The sequence below is a fragment of the Eptatretus burgeri genome, chromosome 9, assembly GCF_056783735.1.
Source record: "Eptatretus burgeri isolate ZD-2024b chromosome 9, Ebu_testis_v1, whole genome shotgun sequence".
NCBI classification, from domain to species: domain Eukaryota; kingdom Metazoa; phylum Chordata; class Myxini; order Myxiniformes; family Myxinidae; genus Eptatretus; species Eptatretus burgeri.
This window is the reverse complement of record NC_140969.1, coordinates 91,987,346-92,002,325: the sequence shown is the minus strand read 5'-3', so window position 1 is coordinate 92,002,325 and position 14,980 is coordinate 91,987,346. Positions and strand designations below refer to the sequence as shown.

The following is a 14,980-nucleotide window of genomic DNA, read 5'->3' as shown; positions in this document are numbered from 1 at the left end:
TCGTTACCCTTCACTTTTGCAATTTTGGACTCTTCCTTATCCTTGAAAGTCTTCAGATTCAGCTTCTTCATGGTGTCATGAAAACCCATGTCATTTAGTTGAAGTCTCTTCTGGCAGTATGTTGTGAAGGAAGCTTCTCCTTTTTCCTTAGCTTCACGGAGGTCTGCAACGGCAGGTGCTGATGGAAGTTGACCTGATGTTATATGATATAGCTTGCTTATTATTGTGCAAGATCAAAAGGATTGATGTTGTTTTAAATTGTATCCATGATGTTCTGAACGTCGTCCTCATCACGCTCTATTCATGTTCCGTGAAAGTCATCACGGGCCCTAGATGACGTGTCACGACCAGCCATCTCCAAGACACTCTCTCTCGTAATGGCAGCTCTTTCATAATTTGATAATGTCCATCTGTGCACTGCACCCTTCTTCAGTGTGAATGCTGTCAGTCCTCCTTTTGTCTAGGAGTTGTGGTTTGCAGTTTGCTCAATTACTTGTTCACAAGCCATGAGAGCAAACCCATGATTCTGTTGTCTCTTGGCAACAAAATTCCCAGCTTGAAGCTCTGCATTGATGTCAGGGTGACTCTCTCTCTCTCAAGTAGCACATCTCAAGCCAATATGATGTTGGATACCTCGCATAATTGATTCTGTCATCGGACAGGTAAGAACCAAGGTAGAGTGGAACACATGCTGGACAGGTGAAGGTTCCAACTGGCTTGCCTCGTCTTCAACCATCTGAATGTACACAGTATATGCTCCAGAAGTGGAACGTCTCATTGTCCAGGTCGTCCAAGATGAAATTCTCAGAAAACCTTACAAGAAGATCTCAGAACCTACACAGAGAGATTGATTCTAGGTTCTTTCATCCAAGGCATAGACCCCTTTTTACCCATTTAATTAGGCCACTAAATCTGACCAGACAGCACTTGTGTGTAATACGGGAAGATTTGGTTTGTGTGTTTCAAGTAAAGTTTAGTGCTGCAGTTAAATACAAATTTCATTACATTAATGGTATGGTAAAAGTTTCAGACCAACTATTAATGTGGTATTAATCCTTTGCCCACAGTTGAAAGGGATGTATTAGTTGCAGGCCATGTACAAGTTCAACATAGTTGCAAGTAACTTGTGTTCAGACCTTCAGTTACTACTAGTACTACGAACTAACAAATTACAATATATGGGACTGTGATAAACAAAAGTCTTGCCGTGCACTGCACTGGGAAAAAAAAAAAAAACCTCAACATTTAATGAATAATTTAATTTATGAACAGTAAAATTATGATGCTCGTGTTTCTTGCACCGTCGCTCACACTCGTCGGTTTCATTTTCCCGTTCTTGCCTCTTCCTGGCTTTCTCAATCTTGATCTTGCCAGTGAAACGCGTATCACATGCACGGCAGTGTGACCACTCCTCATTTTTATAAATGCCAAGGTGAGCCAATGAAAAAAGCCAAGAATTCACAAGGTTTCGGAAAAGCGATGATAATAGAAAACCGATACGCCAAGAAAACCTATAGAAAACCAGGATGCCAAGGTGAACAACGAATAGCCAAGATCTTGTGAAAAAAAGCCAAGGAGTGGTCACACTGATGCATGGTGATGTCCAACAGAGTTAGGAACAATATCGAGAAGATCTGGTGCCAAAGCAAGCTCCAAATTTAATCGTTCTCTCGCTTCGGTGGCAATTGTACTTTCTCAAGTACCCAAGCTTTTCCACTGATGAACACTTTCATGAAATTTTTGCCAACTTTGCCGTCCGAAAGACAAATTTGATTGTCTGCACATTGGTCCACGACGTGCATGCAGCACGCCATGTTGTGATGTGTGCACACTGTACGATGACTGCATTTGGCTAATTTCTGTGGAGCCTCTGTTACAACCGTAATGATTGGTCGATAAAGGCGTACAGACGTCATTATTTCAGAAAAAAATAGTCTGCTACGAAGGTAATTCTATCATCTTTATTGTCATATTTGTGAAAAAATGTGCAGGTTTTAAAGATTGTGAACATTCATAAATGTTTTCAGAAATCTTCCATCTAATCAAAAAAAGTTAAAATGAAGTACTTCTCTGACGCACACCGCAGAAAGTATGAATTTGAGTGCTCGGCCCATGGCCGAAAGAGGGAAATGCCAACAGTCGGGCTGAGGGATAAAATAAACACAGATAACAAGGGATGCATAGGTAAGGTTGAGGAGTAGGCATAAATGAGTCGAGGTAAGAAGTGATTCTGGATTTTGGGAGTTTCACCAGAAGGTGGTTGATGGCAGACCGACCGTATGTGCCCTGCAGATACATAAGGGGGTGGGGGCAAAGAATGGAGAGAGCAGAGTGTCCAAGACCAGAAGGGAGGTAGAAAAAGATGGATACCACCTACCTATTTGGCGATTTGTAAAAGGATAGGCCCATCAACTCGGCTTCATCCTTGGAGATGCCAATGATCTTGGAAGGCCTTGGTTTCCATGGTGTCAAACTGAACAAGATGTGAGGCAGGGGAGCCAGCCCAGAGGGGAGAGCAGTACTCAACTGAGCAGCGAATTAAGGCTTTGTTGGTAGATAAGAGCTCAGGTGTACCAAAGAAGGACTTTGTGCAATGGAGGATGCCCAGTCAGCGACTGGCTTTGGAGGCCAACTCGGAAATGTGGTTTGCCCAAGAAAGATCATGGCTGAGTGGGATCCAGGAGTTTGAATGACTGAAGAGAGTTGGTATGACGGTATATGGGAAGGGCTTGCCATACAGTCCTTTCAGAAAGTGTGTGTGAGCGTGTGGGATTTCTCAGGATTAAAAAGACACATTCCAAGTGTTTGACCAGTTAAGCCCCTCATTCCGAGAAAGCTAAAAGTTCTGCTTCTTCCTCTTCCCTTCCGGAAAGACTAGCTTTTAAAACGGGCATTTTTATGATTAAATGGACACACCAATTTTGGTTCCAAATCATCGTTGGCTTTCCAACAGTGCCATTTTTATTATTCTGCAACAGCAGGAACCCTTTAGAATACAGCTTGAAGGATGTACGGACACGGATACACCCTAACAACCAATAAAAGAACATCCAAAGAAACAACAAAGGTGACGCATCTACTTTACATGGATGATTTAAAACTGTGCACTGAACAATGAAAAGTTGGCAGAACAACTCAAGTTAGTGAAACTGTACACCAACGACATCCAAATGAAATTTGGCCTCGATAATTGTGCCAAGTGCACATTCGTACAGGGTAGACAGACAAAAATGGACAACATAAAAATCGACCTAGGTACAACAATGCAGATAGACAACGAAGTATCTTACAAATACCTTGGAGTAGAAAAAGCCACCAAATATATCCATAAAAAAATGTGAAAACAATTACCTAAGAATCCCTGCGTAGAACGAGGATGATCCTGAAAACATAGCTCTTCCCAAGGAACAATGAAAGCCATAAACCAACGAGCAGTACTCGTGTTCCAATCCAGTTGTGGAATAGTAAACTGGCCACAAGCAGAAATCATAAAACGAGATCTCAAAACGAGGAAACTCCTCACTCTCCACAAAATGTTTTACAAAAATCAGTGCATCCCGAGAATGTACCTGCCGAGGAAAGAAGGAGGTGGTGGCCTGATGGGGCTCAATGAAGTGCACAGAGCGATGATTGTAGGATTTAGCAGAGTACGTGAAAAGTTCAACGGACTACCGAATACAATTTGTACACAAACATGAACACAACAAACCAGAAAAGGTATCTCACTCACCTTACAAAAACAGGTGTGAAAAGATGTCAAGTACCAAAGCGAAACGACAACAAATACAGCCTCAACAATTGCAAAAAAGACAAAAGAAAAATGCAAGATGAAATATGAACAGATATGTAGTGACAACTGGGAGAACGACAAAAGAGTAAGGATTTTTTTTTTTTTTTAGGAAAAGAGTTGGACCGATTGTGGGTAGACAAAGAAGGATCACTGGAATGGGTAAGAAAAGGCCAGCTCAATTGGGACGGATAATAAATCATTATAAATGCCCGAGACCAAGGACACTACACGAATGGGTTTAAGAAAATGGCAGGACTGGGTCAATCAGACGTGTAGGTTCTGCAAGGGAGAAACAGAAAGCACGAGTCACCTCCTATCGGGATGTAAAAAACTCATGTCAGAACAACTGTACGTACACACAAAGGCACTACAAGGTATGTAGAGGAATCCACTGGCACATCTGCAGAAATTTCAATATCTCAATTCCACAAAACTCATGGAAACATGAACCAAAAACAATCATTGAAAACAAGGACATAATGCTCACGTACGACCTGATGATCTCATCAAGCGTGAACAGAGAAAACAAAGCACTGCGACTGGACATAGTACTCAGATGCAAAAAGGAAAAGAAGGCATTGCTAATTGAGGTTTCAGTACCCAGTGACTGTGGTCTAAACAATGCAGAAATCAAGAAAATGACCAGATATCAAGACCTCAAGAATGAAGTGAAAAGATCCTGGAAGCTGAAGAGTCCCAAAATTGTACCAGGATTAATTGGAGTATAATGGGAATGATAAAGAAGACCCTCACAAAGATCCTACAAACCATCCCTGGGAACATTACTACAAACAAACTACAGTTGGGAGGCTGTTCGGGGCTCAGTGACGATCCTGAAAAAAGCCCTCAGAATGAAACTCTGAGAACAACACAACTTCACAACTTCGGCCATGAATCAGGATCATTCACCGAAACGAAGGTGGATACTTCGAGTCCTGGGAGGACTCTGTTCCACCTTCTGAAACCTAAATTATGGAGATATCAAACACACACACACACACCTTTTCGTAATAGATTCCTTTGGCAGGCAGACATCTGTACATTTCAACAAGCTTGATGTTTTGATTAGGCAGAAATATGTAAATTATCTATTTGCATGAATGGATAGGCCCGATTTTGTTTGAAACTGACTCTCCATCCAACTGTTATGCCAAAATTTCATCTCGTCACTTGAACCAGGAATTTGATTTTCAGTGTTTCTTGTTTTGATGTTTACCTCCACCACTGAAGGTGAAGGAGGTTATGTTTTCACCCCTCTCTGTTTGTCTGTCTTTGTGTACAGGATATCTCAAAAAAGTTGTGCACGGATCCGGATGAAATTTTGTGGACAGGTTGGGTGTGTGAGAAGGGCAAACTGATTAGATTTTGGTGAAGATCCGAATCCGGATCTGACTACTAGAATTGCGAAAGTGATTCTTCACCATTGAGAGATTGGGCCAAAAATGATATAAAGCACGATATCTCAAAAAGTTGTGGACGGATTCAGTTGAAACTTGGCGGACACGTTGTGTGTGAGACAAGGACGAATTGATTAGATTTTGGTGAAGATCCGAATCCGGATCTGGATACGAGAATTATTTAATTCTTTAAGTGATTCTTCACCTTTGAGAGATAGGACCAAAAACGATACAGTACTGTCAAGTAAGATATCCCAAAAATGTATAGGGCCCGATATGTTCTCATGGATCGGGTATTACGTGGTGGAGGTATGCGCTCCACCGAGTGCCCTTTATAGTTTATAATGGAAAGTTGGACCTCAGATTTTTCCAAACGCTAGAACAGCACTTGGTGGAGTGTGTACCTCCACCAAGCTGAACAGTTTACGTTTTGTATCTTACTGATAGGCTGGATCTGGGTCTTCACCAAAAATATCTAATCAATTTGTACTTTTCACACTCCCAACCTGTACACCAAATTTCATACCAATCCATCCATAACTTTTTGAGATATTTTGCTCACAAACACAGACCAACAAACAGGGTGAATACATAACCTCCGTCCACCTTCGGTGGTGGAGGTAATAAGCTGCAAAGAAGAAAAAAAAAAATCCAGAACTTTTTTTGATACTTGTCATATGAGCTTGACATTGAGTCACCACCACCTTAACTTGGTCTTGAGTTTGTAGTTGTCATGATTGCTGATTTGGTGTCCCTATTTTGTGCACAGCTATTGCAAGCGCAGGAGAAGGGAGAGGACGCGGTGCTCTGTTGCTGCTTGGAGGTCAGTTTGTACCTGTTTTAGGAATCCTCACTTATATAAACTCGCTCACTATAGTGGGGCAACTTAGCTGAATATAGCATAATAATTGTGCATTTTGTGAGGAAAGCACCAAATTTGGCACACTAGTAGCCTATCATATTATGAATGGATATTGGGCCATCTCAAATTCAGCCGCTGATGGCTGTGGCAGCCGTTTTGAAAAATGGCCGCCAGTGGTTACTGTTATGACACATATCTGCTTTACTGGAGAGGAATGCAGGTTGATAGTGAAAGTTTATTTACTAATAAAGGTTCAATAATGGTCAAAGAAAGTAACAATTTGATTTGGTTGAGAAAGAAAAAGTTAAAGTGGACTAATTAGTCTTATTAAGACAGATTCTGAATGAAAACCAATGATAAACATTCATAGCACTATTGGCTTGGCACGTGGTAGTAGAAGTGGTGTGCGTGCATATTGACCCCGGAATCGCGCACGGTTGAGTTGCCAGCTTAAACTTGTTGACTCAATTCGTTGTTATTTTGTTCTGTGCCCATAGAGTTCTCTATTATATGCTATCCCATTGTTAACCGTAGTTCATCAAGTCGAGTTTGGTTTGCGGGGTGCAGTTTGGTCATAGGATTATCTCAGTCACGGATTACCGGGTTACGAGGTTCTGCATGTATTTCCGTTCTGCCTTCACGGCGCCAGTTCCAGTTTGCTACTGAGTGAGGAAGTTCTCTCTTCGTACCGGCGTGTTGGTGAGATAGCTTTACCATGATGACTCGTTAGTTTTCGGGTTATCTTCGTTCGATTGACGGCAATGCCAAACCGTTTGTAAGTAGTTTTCCATTCTAGTTTCCATTTTCATGGCTAAGCTAATTTGTTTTGGTCAGTTTGTTGAGTAACCCTTCAATTTTCTGAAACTGCGTTTTTAGTGACTCCTACAATCAATCGCAACACATCTCAGCACATCGGCTCGAAGTAACCGAAATATGGATGAATTCGGTCGTATTGGGAATGAAGCCATGTAACTCAGATGATGGGTGTGAATTGTCTATGTGCCGTCACCAGCATCTGTAGAAGATTTTACAAGTGGCAATAGTATTTATGACTATGGGCTAGGAGAATCAAGCGTGTCCTCCAGCTCTCTCCGATGGAGAAAGTCTCCGTCTAGGTACGAAGAGTGATCTCTCTCTCCTCAAATGCTTTGAAGAGTTCTCCAATGCCCAATCAGAGGCTCCTGATACCACTAGCCTAGTTCTTGATGGGGCAGTCATTGTCCAGATGCTGAAACCTGCGGTAGCCAAGAACTTTGATGACTATGCCCAGGATGTCTTCATACCGTACCTGTCAACAAAGCTTCAGACTGTCACGCCTGGACCTGGTCTGGGACCGCTACGTTGCTGATTCACTGAAAGGCAGTGCAAGATCAAAGCGTGGAAAAGGAGTGCGTAGACGCGTGGTCGGAGCAGCAGTTATACCTGGAAACTGGCAGAACTTCCTCTGAGTGGACACCAACAAGACCGAGCTGTTCAAGTTCCTATCAGAAGCTATCTTCAGGTGGTTTGACCAGGATGACAAGCAGCTGGTTATCACTGATGGAGAGGCAGTCCTGAGCAAGCCACCGCTGCTCGACCTGGCCTTGCTCGCCCCATGCAGCCATGAAGAAGCTGACAGTCCAATGTTGTTGCATGCATCCCATGCAGCCAACCATGGTCACCACAAGATACTGATCAAGACAGTTGACACCAATGTTGTGGTGTTGGCTGTGTCAGTGGCCCAGGGACTGCAACCAGAAGATGAACTGTGGCTAGCATTTGGCACTGGGAAGAGTTTTTGGTACCTGGCAGCCCACGAAATAGCAGCTGGCCTAGGACCAGAGAAGACACAGGCACTCCCAATGTTTCACGCACTGACTGGGTGTGACACTGTATCTTGCTTTGCTGGACATGGTAAGAAGACTGCTTGGACAATCTGGACCATTCTGCCAGAACTTACAGACGCACTGCTGAAGCTATCCTCTGCACCAAGTGGCATACCAGCCGATGTCATGCACACCATCGAGAGGTTCGTCATATTGCTCTATGACAGAACCAGCACGTGTAACGACATTGACAAGGCCAGGAAGAAACTCTTCGCGAAGAAGAACAACGTGCAGCTGACCCCGCCAACCAAGGCAGCTCTGGAGGAGCATGTGAAGAGGGCGGCCTACCAAGGAGGCCATGTGTGGGGTCAAACACTGCTACCAACGCCAGAGCTGCCTCCTCCATCCAGCTGGGGCTGGGTCAAGAATGACGAGGGGGTGTACGAGCCACACTGGACGAAGCTACCCAAAGCAGCCCACACCTGCTATGAGCTAGTATCGTGCAAGTGCAAAAAGGCCGCACTTGAATGCACAGCTTTGTGTGTGTGTGTGTGTGTGTGTGTGTGTGTGTGTGTGTGTGTGTGTGTGTGTGTGTGTGTGTGTGTGTGTGTGTGTGTGTGTGTGTGTGTGTGTGTGTGTGTGTGTGTGTGTGTGTGTGTGTGTGTGAGGGAGAGTGCTCACAAAATTGAGAGAATATTAACAGAGCAGACTGTGTCACTGATTCAGAACATTTAAATCAGACATCTCTCGATCAATTTCTATGAGTGAGATGTCGGTATTCATTTGAATGAGACGCAGCCCATGATTCGTTTGCCACCACGCTCAACAACCACTGACTTTACATAAGCGATGTTGGTATTCATATCAATCAGACGCAGCCCGTGATTCGTTTGCCACCATGCTCAACAACCACTGACTTTACATAAGCGATGTTGGTATTCATATCAATCAGACGCAGCCCATGATTCGTTTGCCACCATGCTCAACAACCAATTTCTATGAGTGAGATAGTCGTCCGGTATAACAAATAATTAGCAGCCATCTTGCAAAATGGCGGCTATCTTTAAACTTGAGGTGGCTGCAGGTTGTTTTTCTTAATTCAGCTTTTAATAAATGTTCAAACCAATGTTAGAGTGAAACTATAGTAACCGCTGGTGGCTGAATTTGAGATGGCTCAATATCCAAATCTGTTCATAATATGTTAGGTGACTAGTGTGCCAAATTTGGTGCTTTCCTCACAAAATGCACAATTGTTATGCTAAGTTGCCCCACTACTGTTGTGGAACCAGGAACCATGTGCCACACATACGATTGCCGCATGGACCCTGACCAACAGTATGTCTGCCATACACCGTCCGAAGCAGATCTGGAGAGGCAGCAAGGATGCTTACACTTGGAAGCATAAACTCTTCCTCCTATGAGTGGGAGCAGATCCGATCCGATCCGCTCCTGTGCATGGGTGGAGTTTATGTTTCTTCGAAGCACCCTTGGTGTTGCTTTTTTAAATCTTGGTTTCTTTGTTTTGTTTTTTTTAGTTGTCTGTAGCTTCAAGCCTCCTATCCTGTTTGATAATGTACTGCATTGTTCCATTTCTGTTCTTTTTTGATTTTTGATTTTTGTGTGATCAGCTTGATTTTTGTGTAAAACTTGAATGGTTATAAGTTTTTTTTCAAAATTGTGCCCGCGCCTTGCCTTCTGTTCATTCAGCTGCAGAGTATCGGAAGTCTGCTTGAAAGTTGTTCCCCTTCTGGCATGACGGACCTGCTTTCCATTGTCCGGGATAAAATGCTCGATCCTGACGCTTCGTTGCTCACCTGCTCTCTGCTTCTCGAGATTGTGGAGGTCCATGCCAATAGCTGGCTGCCACTTACCGCTCCCACGGCTACCTACTACAACCGTACATTGCAAAAACTCGCAGCATGATAACTCGTTTGGCCACGAGGACAGTTTTTTGCAGTTTGTCTAAGCATGGTACAACTGATGGCGATACGCTTATGCCACGAGCTCTGTCCGCTCCGCCTTGCTGAGTTCGGCACAACCGAGCCATGTCCGCTGCTGTGGCACGTTCACGATGGAAAATGTCCTCGGAGTTATGAACAGGTGGAACGATGAAATTAGAATTTCTTGGGAGGTAAACAATTTAATTATATGAGTGTGGGGTATGCAGGTTAAATATACCTGTGCAAGAAAATGAGAGGGGGGGGGGGGGTGGAGGTGGGTTGGGAGGGAATTGGGGATGAAAAAGTGGGGAAACTGGGATTTGAGTGGGGAAAGAAGAATTTAAATCTCGAAAAGGGAGAGTGGCAATAGCGACTTTGTGACACTTTAGTTATCACAAGCTGGAGATGTGGAATCGAAAGCTGAAGCTTTAAAAATAAAAATTTAAAGCAAGCAGTATTTTCTTTACAAGACAAGCCCAGACGCGTTACACAACTGTGTGCCTTGTCATTCTCTTAGATGTTGTTCATTATCCGTTCACGTTGTTTTACACTCACCTGTTCACGGCGCATATAATGCCATGAAGACATGAACAGTGGTTGCATTTCTCTGTCAATGTGATTTGTTTTATTTTATAATAATTGCTGCCTGTCCTCTGAACAACGGCAATTCTGCTGCCTCCGTGCGGCCTACCAAGCCTTCTGGTTCAAGAAATAATTTAAACGTTAATCAACGCTTTCAAACAAGGGTATTTAAGTTGCGATTTTTTTTTTTTTTTTTTTTTTACTCTATTATCCTCTTATTTAATTAATTTTTTGTATTATATTAATTATTATTAATATTATTCTTTTCATTCATCGTTCTAAGGCAAGCAGTTTAACTTTACACGGAAGTTGCAATAAGCGTCGCTGGTTTTACTCGAGATCGATATTTCACGCAATCGTTTGGATTGTTATTGGTCCTGGAAGGATGAGCCCCGTTAACTGATTTCTATGCTCGAAATGGTTCCAGAGTGTGTGTAACCCCGGGCTCGTCGATGCAAATTCAGATTCAAAAGGCAGCTCTTTCTTGAATCGCAGATGGTGTGGAAAATGAAGGGGTCCATGGGCTGTTGCATTTTCTTCTACACATCTGAATACTGATAATTGTATTGTTGGATGTATAAGTGTTGTTCATAGACTAATGCGGCAGCAAGTTAAAAAGGTTAGTTATACCGGTTTAAGTGATTAAATGAAGGCAAATTTACCTGTAGTGAAAGTAAACCACCAAAAGGTGTTCGTCTTAAACTGGATCCCTTTCTCCTGCTCTTCTTCACTGGTGTGGTGTTGAAATACTTCTAGTTGTTGATCCCCTATGGTAAGCCTGTCAGTACCAAGATTGAAATAAGTTTTAATGTAATTTGTGTACATGACCACCCACCCCCCCCCCTCCTGCACCCTTCTCTGCTGTTCTTAACCCATCAAAAATGACTTCATCCCTGTGGTTGTATCTCAAGGCTATCATTGTGTGCCATATTTGTGCATTTGTTGTGACACTAATCTCGATTTGTAAATCTGTTTTGAGCTGCTAGCCTCCTTCGGTTTGACTGCGATGCGGCAGCGGATGATGCTGTGACCGCCTGTGCAGACGCTGCAGCTCGTCCTTCACAGGCTCTGCTGTTCAATAAACCATTTGGAGAAGGCACTTGGTTTGGGGTGTGTATTTTTTTTAAATGTTACACGGAACCAGAACTATATTTGTTCTGAAAATTGTTTTCCTGAATGATTGATTATACTGCAAGTTGCTTTTGCTGCACAATGATGTAAAGTTTGAATTGATTCATTAATAAAAGCTCGAGTTCAGAGAACACCTTACCCAATGCAGTGTTCAAGTATACAATTCAACTGAAATAAAAATGATTTTTAAAGGTCGTATATAAAAATAAAAATAAATCCAGAAGCTTAGGGTCTTTGAAGTCTTATACACCACTATATATATATGTCGAAGTACTGCAAATATGGAGGTTCTTGGAAGCAATAACAAGGTGATTTGTGTTTTGTCGTGTTCAACTACATAATTCAATTTAAATAAAAAAGATTGTAAAGGTCATCTTGAAAAACTAGAAGGACACTCTGATGTCATGACAGACCGATCCCAGTCAAAAATGCTACAGTTGGAACTATAGTATATGAGAGTACTACTCTCATATACTGTAGTTTGTAACAGGTCCTACTGCAGTAGTCTGCCGAGAATTGCTACTGGAAAGGAATGCTATTTTTTGCCTGGGATGCCTGTGCCCACATTATTCCATCATTATACATACTTGTACCAAGTTTGTTTGAAATCTCTGAACCCCGATTCAAAAATATTAAATAATTCAGGCTGTCAGACCATGCGTCCAATCAGGTTGAAATTTAAAATATATATTCCCAATGACGACTAGATCATTACTGTGATGTTTCACGTAAATTGAAGTGGTTCACGAGAAATAATTTTTAAGAATTTTGTTCAATTCAATAATGCTGCAAGACCATGTAACATTAATTATTTCTGAACACCCTGGTATCCCCAAGGCCTGGAGAACGTGTGAGTGAAGTTTCCCTTTGATCTGTCAAGCCGTTCTGGAGAAGAAGATTTTGAAATGTTTATTCTTCAAAACAATCATAGCTGCTAAAACCATGTGACCTATGACATCATTGGTTGAGAACTTTTTGTTCCTCATGGACAGGCGATCATGAGTACCTGTAAAGGTTCACCTCAATCTGTTTAGCCTTTTCTGAGGAGATTTTTAGAAGACTTTTATGGTTAAAAATAAAGAATAAAAAAATACAGTTGCTGAACCATGTGATCGATCTCAGTTTTTTTTCCCCCATACAATTTACCCTCAGATGACTCTCAAAACTTTTCAAAATGATCAGATAAAGTGTTTGATATATGCAATTATGATGACATAATGAAGCCACCTTTGACATAAAAAAAATTCATACATATATATATTGGGGTGCAACCCCCTTTTACACCTCCTGAGACCCCAATTTTTTTTTTAATGTCGTGAGCAAACTTTGGTACATCACTGGTGATGAAGGTCGTGGTCAAGTTTCATCGAAATTGTTTGTGTAGTTTTGGAGAAGGGAGTAAATACCTCTTTAAGGGGTGCAACCTCCACCCCTGTAAACCCCCTCCGCAAACCCCCTCAGATCCTGACTTATTTATTTATTTTAATACCCTGAGCAAACTTTGGTACCTACAGGGTGATGAAGGATGTGGTATTGTTTCATCAAAATCGTATGTGTAGTTTCAGAGAAGTTGCAAGTATTTGTGGAGACAGACAGACAGACAGACAGACATGCCATCCCACAAGCTCCCCAGAACTAAAAACAAACAAACAAATCGCACAACAAACAAATCTAACAGTGAAAATAACAAACAGATCACCTTCTAAATACTTCCAAGAACCTCCAGTTTGGCAGTATGTGGATATTTATATTCTACACGGTGGTGAATAACAGTGTAAGACTGCTTCAATTGTCACGTTCTGGAGTGTTTTTTTTAAAACTATTTCTTAAAATCATTTTATTAAATTGAAGTATATACTTCAACACTGCGCGAGGTATCATGTTCTATGAACTCCCTAGTTACCCTTGCCGGAGGAGAGGGTATTTACATTTGGGTCTGTTTGTTTGTCTGTTTGTCCGCACAGAACTTTTGTGTTTTTCTCCGCAACCGCTTATCGGATCGAGACAATTTTCACCATTGGTGCGACTATTCATGTGGAATGTTTTCATGATAATTATGATGTCATATGTCACGTGGTGTGGCAGCCATGTTAGAAAAATTTTGGACCTCTATCTGAAACCATATCAAGGAAAAAATTGAAACTTGGCAGACAGCAAGTACTCATAATGGGGAATAAGTGATGTTTTTTTTTAATGATGTCATATGTGCCTTTGTTATGTCATAATTGCATATGGCCTGTCACAGTTAAATGGGAGCCACCCTGTTCCAATGCTTGTATTTAAATAAACACAAATATGAGTAAACTAGCTTTCTTGAAACCCTCACAGTCAGTTAAAGCATTGAAAAATCTAACAAAAAATGTATACTTTAATGACCGTCAGATGTCAGGATCCTAAGATTCATGCAGTTAAATGCTTTCAGCTGAAAAAGCAGTCATATTTCCAGTTTCATTTTTAGATTTTCAGATGTTTAATTTATCCGATATTCGTCATTGGAACTTGGTTTTGAAAAGTTTATTTCAACAGAAAGAGTGAACTTTCCTTTCCAGACAAAAGTTACTGTTTGGAAATCGATCAAAAATTGGCTGAGTGGCATGTGATGGAGTGAAATTTATCCTAGTTTCACTTTGAATGCCTATTCAAGGATGAAAAAAATAAAAGTGCCTGTGCTATTCTGTGAAGTGTGCTGAAGGTGGCTGAGATGAGGCTCATTTTACCAACAATCATATTATCTAATTTTACAAACATTATAGACATATTTTGATTAAATACCGCTCACTGACCCCGCGTTTCAAATTTGTCCGCCATTATGTGACGATCAATATTATACACAATACAATTTTACCTGAATCGTTGAATTTGAAATCTCTTACCCCAAATGATACATTTCTGTCATGACCAATTTGCAGGAAAAATACAGGTTTGCCTCAATCTCCCTCAACAGTTAAAGGGAGATTTTTTTTCTTGTCCGCCATTACGCGACGATTATGGAATTCTGGAATTATTGCTGAAATATTGAGGTGAGTGAATGTTTTAAGTATTTGGACATTAAAATAGATAAAATAGATGAATCAGACTGACTTCACAAGTCTATGAGCAATAATGCTCAAATATTTATATGACAACCATTTGGAGGGAAGAAAATTAAATTTTTTATTCATGTCCATCGAGAAATATTAAAATTTGCCAAAATTTGATACTATCGTGTTGCGACATCCTGGACTAACAAGTGGAACGGATTGTCATAGTAAGTGTTCATGATATTTAAATGTTTATCAGTCTGGTTCCTTTCCTAAGTTGTTTGTCTGAATTGATGAACTGTTTTTTGCCTTGTGTTCCATATATGCTCCAGTTTATGGAATAGTTAATGATTTGATAATTTCATGAAGTTCATTTTTGATATTTTTTGGTCAGTTTTAGAACGAAGTGGCTCCCACTTAGCTGTGACAGGCCATATGTAAAAACGTTACATC

The 14,980-nt window shown here is 41.3% G+C and overlaps 1 protein-coding gene across 2 annotated transcripts in view; it reads left to right on the top strand.

Annotated features, from left to right (window-relative positions):
• Positions 1 to 11,475, top strand: part of CTIF (cap binding complex dependent translation initiation factor) — a 76,544-nt gene extending 65,069 nt beyond the window's left edge. For both annotated transcript variants that reach the window (XM_085896102.1, XM_085896103.1), the window contains 2 exons: positions 5,957 to 6,010; positions 9,562 to 11,475. In XM_085896102.1, coding sequence (XP_085752228.1) covers positions 5,957 to 6,010; positions 9,562 to 9,777 — 270 coding nt within the window. In that variant the 3' untranslated portion in view covers positions 9,778 to 11,475. The remainder of the gene's footprint in view (positions 1 to 5,956; positions 6,011 to 9,561) is intronic.
• Positions 11,476 to 14,980: the final 3,505 nt, after the last annotated feature.